The 12,431-nt window shown below is 53.7% G+C and overlaps 1 protein-coding gene across 1 annotated transcript in view; it reads left to right on the top strand.

Annotated features, from left to right (window-relative positions):
• The window catches only part of KIAA1614, a gene marked incomplete at both ends in the record, with an annotated part of 35,678 nt that extends 23,930 nt beyond the window's left edge, over window positions 1-11,748 (top strand). The window contains 5 exons of the mRNA XM_079727443.1: window positions 880-1,036; window positions 2,596-2,857; window positions 5,827-5,954; window positions 6,662-6,846; window positions 11,555-11,748. Of these exons, the coding sequence (XP_079583569.1) occupies window positions 880-1,036; window positions 2,596-2,857; window positions 5,827-5,954; window positions 6,662-6,846; window positions 11,555-11,748 (926 nt within the window). The remainder of the gene's footprint in view (window positions 1-879; window positions 1,037-2,595; window positions 2,858-5,826; window positions 5,955-6,661; window positions 6,847-11,554) is intronic.
• Window positions 11,749-12,431: the final 683 nt, after the last annotated feature.

The raw sequence follows: 12,431 nt of genomic DNA, 5'->3' as shown, positions 1-12,431 counted from the left end.
AGGAGAAGAGGGCAGAGAGGTGACAGGCCTTACTGACCTTATTGCGGATGTGGATGCCGAGCGCGCCCCTGCCCCGCCCCGGGTGTGCCGGCCACACGCTCCACTACATGCGGGGAGCAAACACTCTCCCTCTCCCTTCCTTGCTCACAAGAACCTTGAGGAATCAGGCCCCACCCTGAGCTCCCGCCTGCCCCGTGCTGAGGTGTGGTTTTCTTCCCTCGGGCGGGCTCTAGGCTGGCTGCTGGCTGCCCCTACCCACTTCCTACAGGGCGTTTATTCTGAGAGCTGCTGACCTTTCTGGGCAGCCTGGCCTTCACCTGCTCGAGACCTGGAGCAGAGGGCCGGGTGAGGCTCCTCCTCCCTTTAGCCAGGAGGTCCTGGGCTCCTCCTCTATAACCTGAGAAGAATGATAGAACCCATCTCCTGGGAACCCATGAAATAATCTCTGTAGGGCATTTAACTCATTGTCTAGAACTTCACACGTGCTCCAAAAACGGTGGCTATCGTTTAGCTGTTAGATGTCCCAGCCAGCAAGATTGTGGGTTTAGTCCCAGGAATACAAAATCTGCCCCCCACCCCAACTATCTCTTGATACAGGAGGGACATGGCTTATCACAAGCAGCCCTTCATTTCACAGATGTTATTTCTCATCTGCTGTGCACGAGGTGCTGTGCTGGGAGTGATGGGGTCCAGCAGGAAATAAGACCCCTCCCTGCTTCACGTGTGTCTCACCACTGCCTCCACCGCTCTCATGGGGCTCCCACTTCTCTCCGTCTTCCTCTGGCTCTCCTGCCTCTGTCAGGTTGGGAACGTCTGCCCCCCGCCCATGACCCATGGGGATGGATCAGTGACACAGGAGGGATGCTATGGTTCTTGCAGGAGGACTCCAGGGCTGTCTCGCCTCAGCAGCTGTTGGCACCATCAGCTCCATGGGCATCACCTCCTCCTCGGCCTCAGAGGAGACAGAGTCCGGCCAGGAACCAGAGGGCAGCCTGCAGAGGACAAAGCCGAGTTCTGTAGGGCATGTGTCATCCCGGTGAGTGACAGGAGCAAGAGCCCTGATGCAGGAGGTGGGGGATTAGGGCACTGGGTGGGGAAGGAGACCCCCTGGAGTGACAGCGTGATAAGCTGACTACTCCCCATCCTCGGGGGACTCCTAGACTAGGTGCAAGCGTGGCACCCCAGCACTCCTTTGCCAGCCCCGTTCAGTCTAGTGTACGTGGTTATTCGCTCACTGAGCTTTCATTGAATGGCCCGAAGCTCCAGGCACTGTGCTAGGCACAGCTGCGCAGACAGTCCCAGCCCTCGAGGTGCACCCAGGATGGGCTGTCCGTCTGAGAGGACTTGCTCCTGACTCTGGGCTGGGAAACAGCCTGGCACTCATGTTTCCATGCTCTCCTCCAGCACTGAGGGTCTGAGTCCTTGCTCTGGGGCCTCAGAGCCTTGGTGAGCTGGTCCTCTGGCCGGGCCTTCTCTTCTCCACTACGCACCATTCCTGGTGACATGTAGCCCAAGGCTTCACATGCCACTGAAGCCAGATCTCCAGCCCCGTGTGCTCCCCAGAACTCCAGATTCGTGTATCCAGCTCCCCCGACATCTCCACTAGGATGCCTGAAAGGCCTAGTGGAAGTCTCGATCACTCTCGACAAAAGCTGCTTCCCCGGGTCCTCCTCCCGGCAAACACACAGCACACCGCCATCCACACAGGTGGCTCCTGCAGCCACCTGGACGGCATTCCTCCTGGTCTCAGTGCCTTCCTTCCTCCTGTACAAATCTAATAGTCCCTACCTGCTCTCTGCCTTCCCTCGCCCCTGCAGTTCCTTCTCCATACCGCAGTCCGAGGTATCTTTTTAGAACCTTAATTAAATGGTGTCATTTCTCCTGCTGAAGCCCCCCAGTGGTTTTTCCTCTCACTTGGAGTAGAATTCAAACCCCTTACCTTGGCTTATAGCACTCAGTGTAATCCGGCCTCGGCCCACCTGTCTGACCCCATCTGGCCCCTCTTTCCCCCCTTGCTCACTATGTTGGAAGCCCTGTGGACCCTCCACACACTGAGCCTCTTCCTGCCCAGAGCTGTGATTCCAGCTGTTCCCTTGCCCTGGAATTCTCACCTCCGGGCTCGACAGGACTGGCTCCTTGCTGCCATTCAGCCCTCAGTTTAAATGTCATCTTCTCAGAGAGGCCTTCCCCGGCCACTGTGTCACTCTCCGCTTCACACTGCTCGTCGGTGGCTGGTGGGTTTTCTCCTCTGTTTACTACTCTGTTGTTTGTAAGCTCCCGAGAGTAAGGGTTTTGCCTGCCATCTTTATCACATACCCCAGTTATCTGCCAAGAAGAGGTTCTGAAGAAATATTGGATGGACGGACGATTGAGTGAACCCACAGTTGAGTGTGACACCAAGGGTCTTGTCTGAGCTTCTCCCTAAAGTCTACCCAAGCAGAGTACCCTGCAGAAGTCCGCGCGGCCTTCCTTTCTGCAGCCTGGCTGTCCCTTCGTCCATGAGGCAGTGGTGCGGGCCCATCTGGGGCACACAGGACGGGCTCTTGCCTCCCCCAGCCCTCTCCCACCCACCTCACGTCCACCTTTGCGTTTCAGAGCATTGCCAGGGGTCAGTGTGGGACCCAGCCTGCCCTCAGCTGCCCCTTCTGACAAGAACAAGAAAAGCAGCAGCAGCATCTCCTCCACCCTGGGGCTGAAAAAGTTCTTCTTGGCCCTGACAAGTCAGGGCACAAGGCCCAAACTGGGCAAGTCCCGCAGCTACAGTGTGGAGCAGCTGCAGCCCCCTGCGCCCAGCCCAGCTTCACACACCAGCGCCCCCAAAATGAAGAGAGCCCCATCGTTACAATCCCTGCATCCGGTGAGTCCCAAGGGCCCAGCCGAGGGGTGTGTGAGGCCAGTGGGGGTGTAGCCACCACTGGAATGAAAGGTGGAAGGAGGAAAGAAGTGCCGAGGATGCTGCCCGAGGAGTCCCAGGTGGAGAAAGGGAAGCTACTGGCATTCCCACAGTCCATCCGTGAGACATGGATTCCCTGGACACAGTGGGGGTGGGCAGCACCCAAGCTTCTGTCCTTCCACCCCGCTGCCCCAGCCTGGGCTCATCCTGGACCCCCGCCCACACTCTGCCACCTCTGCCCAGTCCTAGTGTCGACTGCCCGATCGTTCTGGAACCTTTTCCATGGCCACAGCCACTCTGTTAGTCTAGCACAAATCACTTCCCACCTGGATCACCTCAACGGCCTCCTGATGAGCATCCCTGCTCCGTCTTTCTCCATGTGGTTTTCAGAGTGGTCCTTCCGGTGTGCAAATCTGGCCTTGCCAGCCCCTCGTTGAACACCTGCCGTTGGTCCCTTATCACCCCCAGGGTAAAGTTCAGGTCACTCGACATTGCCAGAGGGTTTCTGTGATCTGACTGCGTTCATCTCATCACTCTTCGAACACTTGACCCCATTTATCCTTGACTTTGCAGTTCTGTAATCAGGCCACACAGTCTGACTTTGAACCTTCACCGGAAATGCTCTCCTCTACCTGCTAATGTCTGCTCATCCATCAACACTGAAGGCACTGCCTTCTCCAGGAAGCCACTTCCAGTCCCTGCTTGGGCTGAGCTGGGCACCTCTGCTCTGTCTTCCGTTCTCATCCTGTGCTTCCCTCCTTCACGGAACTTGTCACATAGTATTTTAACTTTTGTCTGTGTCCCCTCAGTGGAATGTGATTCCCTGCGGAGACACTACTTGATCTTTATATTCCAAATATTTAGTATGATGATTAGTATGGTAGACATACTCAATACACAGTGAATGAATGAGTGAGTGAGTGAGTGAATGCAGGGCAACCTGCTAAAGTCCCCCCTCCCACGTGCTAGAGGATAAACCAACAGCAAACCAACAATAGCACCTAACTCTCAGCTATGTCTCTGAAAGTGCTGTTCTATTCCAGGTGTTTCCAGGTATTATGTCTATTCTTCTCTTCCCTGCTCCCTCCCCTGGGCAGAACGAAGCAGGCGATTGCAGTTTGGGGCACTGGAGCCTTTCATTTTTCAGGCTGAAGTAGGGAAGAGAACGCAGGCTGAATGAAAATTCCATTGGTTGTCTTGCACCCCGTACAGAATAAATATTTGCTGGATGAATGAATGGAAGACAAAGAAACAAAAGCAAAGCCATCTCAAGCTGGGGACAAAAGCGTAGAGTGGCATTGTGCTCCAGGAATTTGCTGCTTTTCTCATGAAGTTAGATTTGTCCCCAGTGTGTCTGAGCCATGGTGCCAGTATGTATGGCCATCAAAGCTTCAATCTCTGTAAGCCCAAGGGAAATGACAGCCCATTAGTGTAGGAGAAGGGTTATGGGCAATGTAAGCCAAGTGGGCAAAGTTAGGAAGTAAGCTGGCCAAGAAAGAGTGGGAGCAAGTGCCAGGAGGACTGCGCAGCAGAAAGAAGTGTTCAAGAACTGAAAAAGGAACATGAAAGAAGACTCCATCTCAGCCTGGTATATTCATGACATATCTCAGGGTGAACACCTTCCTGTTAGACTGTTGTATTCACAGGTGTGTGCGGTGAGAGGGTGGATGGCTGCTGCCCTGGCTTGGTTTTCCTTTTGCCCTTCTGAGTGAGCAGTGTGCACCTTCACCACGTGGGCTGCTCCCACGTCCTCTAGTGGCTATGGCTCTTTGACCTTTGCACCTGCATCTGGAAGGCTCCTCCCTTCTCCCCTCCCCCGTTTCCCTGGGGAACGCCTGCTTGTCTTTCCATTCTGAGTTGGCTTCTCCCAGAAGGCCCTCCGGAGCCCTGAGGCAAGGTCAGGGCCCCCTCTTAAGCTTCTTGATAATACGTCTTCCTGAGAGCGCAGATTTCCAACGTGATAAATAATGTGTGCATATTTGTTTAAAAGTCGGCCTCTCCCTGCCTCCCACCCCCACCCTTGGAATAGCCTCCTCACTGGGTCAGTTTCTAGAACACAGATCTGACCTTGTAACTCTTCTGATTAACATCACTCAGTGGCTCCTCATCAGGTCATATAAGGTCCTTCCGGGTGTGGCCCCTTGGCTCCAGCCTGTCTCCGATCACCTCTGCAGCCCAGCCACCTAGACCATGAGTATGTTTCAGAACATCCATGCTTTCTCCCATCTCTCTCTGCATCTGCTGTTTCTTCTGCCTGGAACACCCCACCTCCGTCTTCACCTGGAGAGCTCATGCTTCAGGCCCCCCCCAGGCGTCAGCTCCTCCAGTGCCCTGGAGCCTCCGAGCTGAGTCTGTCTCTGCTTCCCTGCACAGCGTTGTCCGTGCTTCTAGCCTCACACTTACAACATGCATTTAGGGCTTTTGACCTGTCCATGCTCACCTCACCCACATCATGGTGCAAACTCCTTGAGGGACTTTCGTCTTGTCCATCTTTTTAATGCACAGTGTTTTAAGGTGCATACTTGATAAAATTTTTAACGTCAGCGATCATAAAAGAGATACTAAAGAATCACAAACTATTTAAGATTTTAACTCTACAATTGTGTTTATTATTCTGTGATTAATTTGATTTCACCCTTTTTTCATAATCAAGGAAAAAATTAGATTTTCTTAATAAGTGAGATAATTAGCATTACCCTATTCAGTTTTTATTTCAGCCCCCAATTTTTTTTACTTTGAAGCTTCAAAACGCCTACATAGGCCCATCTCCTTAAGTAACTTATGGTTATTCCTGTTAAACACTTTGAAGTAATGACAAAAGCTTATGCTGTTACTTTCTTAGCAGGCCCTCAGGTTCATGGTTGGGGTTCCCTCTCTGTCAACCCCTTGCCAGGTGGCTTTTCTCACCTGCAATATTGGGCCTTTCCCACTAGGTGTCACCCTCTCGCCAACGTTGGAAAGCTGCCTCTTTTCAGAACCTCCATTCTCTGCTGAGTGGCAAGGTGGACCGGTCCAACCTCTACCTGGTAGGGGAGCCAGGGGATCACAATGCAGCTGACAGGTAAGAGTGGGCAAGTGGTTTGGAGCATAAACCCAGGGCATGGACAGTGGAGCTATATGCTTAACTCCTTTCTGCCTTAGCAGCACGGCCCAAGGGGGGTCCCTTTAAAAGAGAAAGTGAGGCTGGCTACCTGTGCCTCAGTTGCCTCCAAGGGTCTTGGAGCCCATTCCTTGGTGCCCTTGTCCTGTGCAACTGGACAGGGGTTGGGATTTCTGTAGAGTTGGAAGGTTTGATTCCTCCGTCCCTCTACTATCTAATGACATTTTGAAATCAGAATGTTCAGGGAGCTTCCTTAGCCCAGCTAAAGATCTGACTGAAGATCCAGAGACAGGGCCCCCAAAGAGGCCCTCACCCTGTGACCCTGCCTAGAGAAATCCACCCTCTCTGATGAGACCTGCTAGGCTAGCTGCTCTTACCCGGGGCTCCATGGAGGAACTTCAGGGGGTCCATTAACTCCTGGAAGTTTTATGTAAAATTATAGCTTTCGCCAGATTCTCAGAGAGATTTCTGCACCTAAAAAGGTTAACAACCACTGCTCTTGGGGGAGGGGCTTCTGGGTCTGCAGCGGGCTCTGCGGAGTCTCTAGACAGCTGTAGGAACCCACCAGGCTCAGCCCTGGCTCGTGGCGTCCGCCATCTTTCAGCCAGGGAGGGGCTGGGCCCCAGTGCTGGCCCTCTTTGCCCTCACTCTCCTCCGGCCCCTCACAGGCCAGCCAAGGCGCCGCCCCGGCCCTCCCTCAGCGTGGAGGACGTGAGTGCCCCGGGCCTGGCTCGCGCCGTGGGCCGCATGGTGGAGGTGTTCCCGGATGGCACGAGCCAGCTGCAGCTACAGCGCTCCCCGGAGGGCACTTTTGGCTTCTGTGTGGCCTCTGGGAACGGACGCCGGGACTCAGGTAGGCACCCCCCACCCTCCCTTTTCTGGCTCCACAGCCCTGGGGCCTTGGCAAACCACTGCAGTGCCTTCTGGCTCTGGTTGTTTCCGTTTCCTGTCTTTGGCTGAACAATGAGCTCTGGACTCAGAGAGCCTCTCAGAGAGCCTCTCAGAGAAAGGACTGGAATTCTCCCCTCAAGGGGGTTGAGATGGCAGGCTTGCTCCACTGTCCCTCTGTCCATCTTGAAATCAGAATCTTAATGCCACCTTTTCACTGGAGAGCCTGAGGGAGGTTGTTTGTGCTGGCTGGTTCTCTGGATCCCTTTGATGTGGCTGGTGTGTTTAACTGGTTCCCTTCCTCTAGCTGTGGAGTATGTCTGGGCACGTGGACCGTGGACCGTGCCTGCCTGTCTGTGCATCCAGGCCCCTCCCTCAGGGCTGGCTCCTGCCGGGTATGTTCACATGTATCCTGGCTCCAGGCCCCTGGCTGGGCGGCCTGCTAGGTCTTGATGCAGTACTGGCAGGGTCAGGGAGGGGCTCTGAACATCCTTCTGCACTCTGGCCAGTTCTCAGCCCTGCCCCATGAATCTTTCAGGGCAAAATGCCTTCCCCAGGCCTTTACCCAAGGTCTGTAGATCAGAATCCATCACAGGGCAAGGGACCTTGACATATATTTCTCAGATGAGATGAGTAAGGAAGGAAGACAGACACGCAGGAGTGGGAAGGAGAGGAGAGTGAGGAGGAAGAAAGGGAGAGACAGACACAGAAAGACTCGCTGAAAGCTGCCCCGGCTGGGCTGTGTCACGGAGGGTTTAGTCCTCTGCTTTGATCTCCTAGGTCAAGGTTATTTAGCTGGCTGAAATCTGCCTGCTGCCAGAGCTGCAGACCACAGCGAGTTCTTGCGTATGTTCCATCATTCATTTTTCAACAATATACGTTGAGCACCTACTAGGTGGTTGTAGATACTGGGGATAGAGCAGTAAGTGGAAGAGACAAAATCCTCATCCTCAGGAGTACACATCCTCATGAGGGAGCTAGACTGTATCTACAAATATATATATATATATATATATTTATTTACTTATTTATTTATATTTATTTATATATTTTATATATACGTATAATGTGTTATGTGTATGTCAGATGGCGAAGAGTACTAAGAAACAAACACAAATAAAGCAGGATAAGGCCCAAGGGCAGTGAGTATGGGAGTACCGGTGGGGCAGCTTTTCTGAGAAGAGACCCCTGAGCAGACAGACACTGGAGTGAAGTGAGGGCGGGCCATGTGGTGTCTGAGGAAGTGCGTTCCGGGCAGAGGGAACAGCCAGTGTGAAGCCCTGAGGGCTGGGAATGAGCTTGGCCTGTGGAAGGAACTGCAAGGAGGTCAAGCTGGACAGAGGGGTGAAGGGGAGAGACAGAGCTGAGGGCAGAAAGGTGGGGAGAGAGAGTGAGCTGAGGGCAGAAGGGGCTTTCTTGCCAGTGAGACAGGAGCCACCAGGCGCTTGGAGCAGGGACTGACGTGCTCTGATTGAACACTTTAACAGGCTCACTGGCTGCTGTGTTGAGAATAGACCCTAGTGGGGTGACGGTGGAACCAGGGAGACCAGTTTTAGGGCTGTTTCAACAGTCCAGGGAAGACATGGTGGCGGCGGCTGTGGAGATGGTGAGAAGTGGCCGGGGTCTGGTTGACTTGAAGGTAGTTCTGACTGTTTGCTGATGGAGTTTACATGAGTGCGAGAGGAAGGGAGGACGAGTTTCTCCCCACTCTGGCCCTCAGGAGGGTGCCTGTCTGTCCTCACAGGGAGATGGCCATTGTGAGCATATGTTGACCATTGCAAAGTGCTCCACGGGCTGTTAGCCACTCTGCCCGTTCCTCCAGCTTCCTCTCTCCTTCGGTGAGGGAGACAGGCTCTCCCAGAGAGGCAGCATGCAGGCATAGTTAGACGACAGAGCGTGGTTTGTACTCCAGCGCCTCCGCTGGCTGTGTGACCTTGAGCAGGTTACTTACTCACTCTGAGCCTCAGGTCTCTAATTTGTAAAATGAAGCTAATGAAACCCTACCTGGAAGAGTCTAAGGAGCATTCAGTGAGGTATATGGGAAAGTGCCTGGCCCATTTCTTCCCTTCCCTCTTCAGAAAAAGAATGTGTATTGCGGGAGTAGAACTCCAGACGGGGGCAGACATGATCTGCGTCATCTGTCAATGTGAGATCATACCCAACTGGCCATTCTACTATGCCCCCCATCCTCCCCAAAAGTCCCTTTAGGCCCCTTTGCAGGCAGTGGGACCCCCCTCCCCCCATCCCCTGTCATAGGCTGCTGATGGGCAGGGGTGTTTAATGACCAAGAGCTTCCTGGGCTCTGGCCGGACCCACTCCCCAGGAAGCCCCTCACCTGGTTGGTGCAGGCTCTTCCCGGTCCTGCCCGGCTGGTGCCCTGCTCCTGCCGCTGCAGTTGGCTGCTGGATGTCACGCAGAGCTCCCCTCACACACGGAACGTGGCTGGTGCTGGTGCCTCCTTGCTACAGGCCATGCTCCAGCTGCCAAGGGTCCCTTCTCCTGGGCCTCAGAGGGGCCGTGAGCTGGGGCTGGTTTGCATTCCTCACTAAAACATCAAGATGCTGGTGTTACTTACTGGCTATCACATCTGATTCTGTACAGGCATGTGAGAACAGCAGGCTTCGCCTTCTGCTTCTAATTGAATACAACACAGAGATCATACATCCTTAACAAAGGCCGTTTCCAGCAGACGGTAAATGCCTACGATAGCAGTCTTTCTGTCATATTTGTGTCGTGACTTTCAGTTGTGAAACCTACCCCAGGCATGACAGCAGTGTCTGGGCCTCCAGCTGCATTCTTTTGGGTTCTCTCATCACTCCCCACTGGCATGATCTGCGGTACAGCAGCCGTTTCTGCCGGCTCCACCCCTGCCCTCCTTACCTGCCTCTCCCCATGCCACCAACACGCAGACAGGGCAGACAAGCTGTTAACCCAGAAAGAAGAGGGAAAGGATAGGGCAAGGGCTGAGAGTAAAGCCCTGTGCAGCCAAGATGGCAGGCAGACCTTGTCAGGAGGGAGCCGGCCTTGCAGGAAAGGCTCAGCTCTGCCAAGAAGCACTGAGAGGCTGTTCCGCAGGTCAGACCAGGGAGAAGGAGTATGTCAACATTGGATTTGCTACAGCCAGAGCTGCAAACCTTCAGGTGCCTTAGAGGAGGTTTCAATGCACTTTCAAACCCGAATTTCAGAGGGTGGGCTCTGAAAAGCTTGACTTCTGTTGGGGCCAGAAGCTCCTGCAGGGCTGAGCGGACCGGAAGATGACCTTCCACTCGTCCAAGACATCTTAAAAGGCTTCCAGCTGGAGACTGGGGGACCAGACGAGATGCTCTTTCGGGTCCCTTCTAAGGAAGCTGATTTTAGGAAGAGGAAGCAGGGAGTCAGGGGTGGACAGCTGCTTAATGTTTCTAATCAGCCAGCCAAGTCCAGGCTGGGGAGAAGCGAGGGTGCTTAAGGCAGCGCTAACCTGACCCCGTGAGTCCTGCAGGGGCTGTCGTGGCATAGGGTCCCCACCCTGCAGTCCTCCCGCGGAAGGGCCTGAGCTCTGCACACCTGCGCTCACTCAGTGCGTCCGGGTGGAGGGCACCCAGCTTTCCCTGGAAGAGCCTGTGCTCCCTTACTGTCAGGTGGAAGCAACTGATGGCGTTTGAAAGGTTTTCAGCAGAAGTTGAGGCAAGAGGGGCTCCCTCAGCTGGACCGTCCTGCACTGTGTAGCAAGGGAGCCCAGCCCAGCCAGCCCGAGGCTTCCAGAGCTTTCCAGAGCCTGCTCCACTGAGTTCCTCGAATTGAACCCCAGGAAAGGAGAAGCAGGTTCTTCCCAGGCTCACCCTACCTTAGAGACCCAGGGAATGGTCCCAGCCAGGTGGGGCCTCTTGGGGTCACTGAGGGGAGAGAGTAAGTGTGAAGAAGGGAAAAGCGAGCCACGATGACTTTAAACATGGGGCCAGAATTTCTATGTTTCCTGGGCTTTTGTCCAGAAGCTTCTGAATCCTAAGTAAGGAACCGTATCTGAGGAAGACTGAGGCCAGGGCTAGTCCCAGACAATCCTGTGAAGCAAACCAGGTTTGGATTTGACCTCAGCCACGTTCGCTACTCCAATGATACCATCCACCATGCAGCTACTTGAGGGCAGCAGCTGGGTGTCATTTGTGAATCCTAGCAGGGTGTGAGGCATGTAGTAGGTCTTTGTCTCAATTTTTCAACATTTTCCTCCCTATTTTACAATCAAAGCTTATCCCAGAAAAAGATAAGATTAGCTCATTCACACTGGGGTATACATGAATAATAACAGCTTAAAGCATTATTTGTATTAGGAGGATTTTAAAAGAGGAGACAGAGAAATGAAGTTATACCATGGAGCTGGGCACACTGTATCTATTTATAAAGCCAGTTGCAGCTGTGAAGGGGGAGAGAGAGAGGGAGAGGGAGAGGGAGAGAGAGAGAGAGAGAGAGAGAGAGAGAGAGAGAGAGAGAGAGAGAGAGAGAGAGAGAGAGAGAGAGAGAGAGAGAGAGAGAGAGAGAGAGAGAGAGAGAGAGTGTGTGTGTGTGTGTGTGTGTGTGGTGCCCTGTATGAGCACCTGCCTCTGCTCCACCCCAAACAGCATCCACCTGAGCATTCCACAGAGCTGCATGTCTTTGATTTGGATTTCCTGTGTTAGTTCTCCTGTTTTCCTTTGCAGGGCTCTACGTGCAGGAGATGGCTGATGAGAGCACGGCCAAGCTGTACTCGGGGCTGCTGGGAGTGGGGGATGAGATCCTCGAGGTGAACGGGGCCAAGGTTTCAGGGCTGGGCTTGGCTCACATTAGGGAGCTCCTGGCCCACGCGGAGAGCCTGTCGATCCGTGTGCTGAGGCAGAGGCCTGTCCCTCGGTGACCCAGAGGTGCCTTTGCCCTCACCGTCACCCCCTTGGAAACTCTGAACCACCCCAGTGGGTGGCTGGAAATGCACTACGTAAAGCTGCTTTGTCTACTGAAAATGAATGTGGTGGCACGTAACCCCTTGGGCCTTGGCAGGGCTTCTGTGACTGACCACTTTAGCAGAGGGAAGGAGCCTGTTTGTGTATTTTGTTTAAGGATGTTAATTTATGCAGAACCGGGGAAAAGATATGGGTCTTCCGTCCTGACCAGGCCTGAGGTGTTGTCAACATCTTCCAGCCCCTCCCACTCCAGAGCCAAAGAAAGTACTTGGCCATATTGGCCTTGAGCCCGCCTTTTTCAGTCTCATTTCTCCCAGCTCCCATTCGACACCTTTGCTTTTTTTTTCCAGAAATAGACAAAGTGTCTTGGAGTAACAGCCTTACAGCCATTGACCATTTATTCTGAACCCGGAATTAGCACATGTGGTCTGGTGGGAGAACATCTGGGAGATGTTATCTGGTAGTCAGAATATTAGGAAGTTCTGGGAAATCTTTGTGATATAAGGTTGAAGGAACAAAATGAAACCGAGACCAATTTCAGGGAAGTGCAGCTGTGGCCAGTGGGACTGGCCAGACCAGCCCTGCCCCCCACCACAGCCTGGCCATGAGGACCTCTGTCTTCCTTCTCCTGTGACCTTGG

This window comes from Hyperoodon ampullatus (assembly GCF_949752795.1).
Source record: "Hyperoodon ampullatus genome assembly, chromosome: 2".
NCBI lineage: Eukaryota > Metazoa > Chordata > Mammalia > Artiodactyla > Ziphiidae > Hyperoodon > Hyperoodon ampullatus.
Note: the sequence above shows the minus strand (reverse complement) of the source record. Positions and strands in the feature narration are given on the sequence as shown.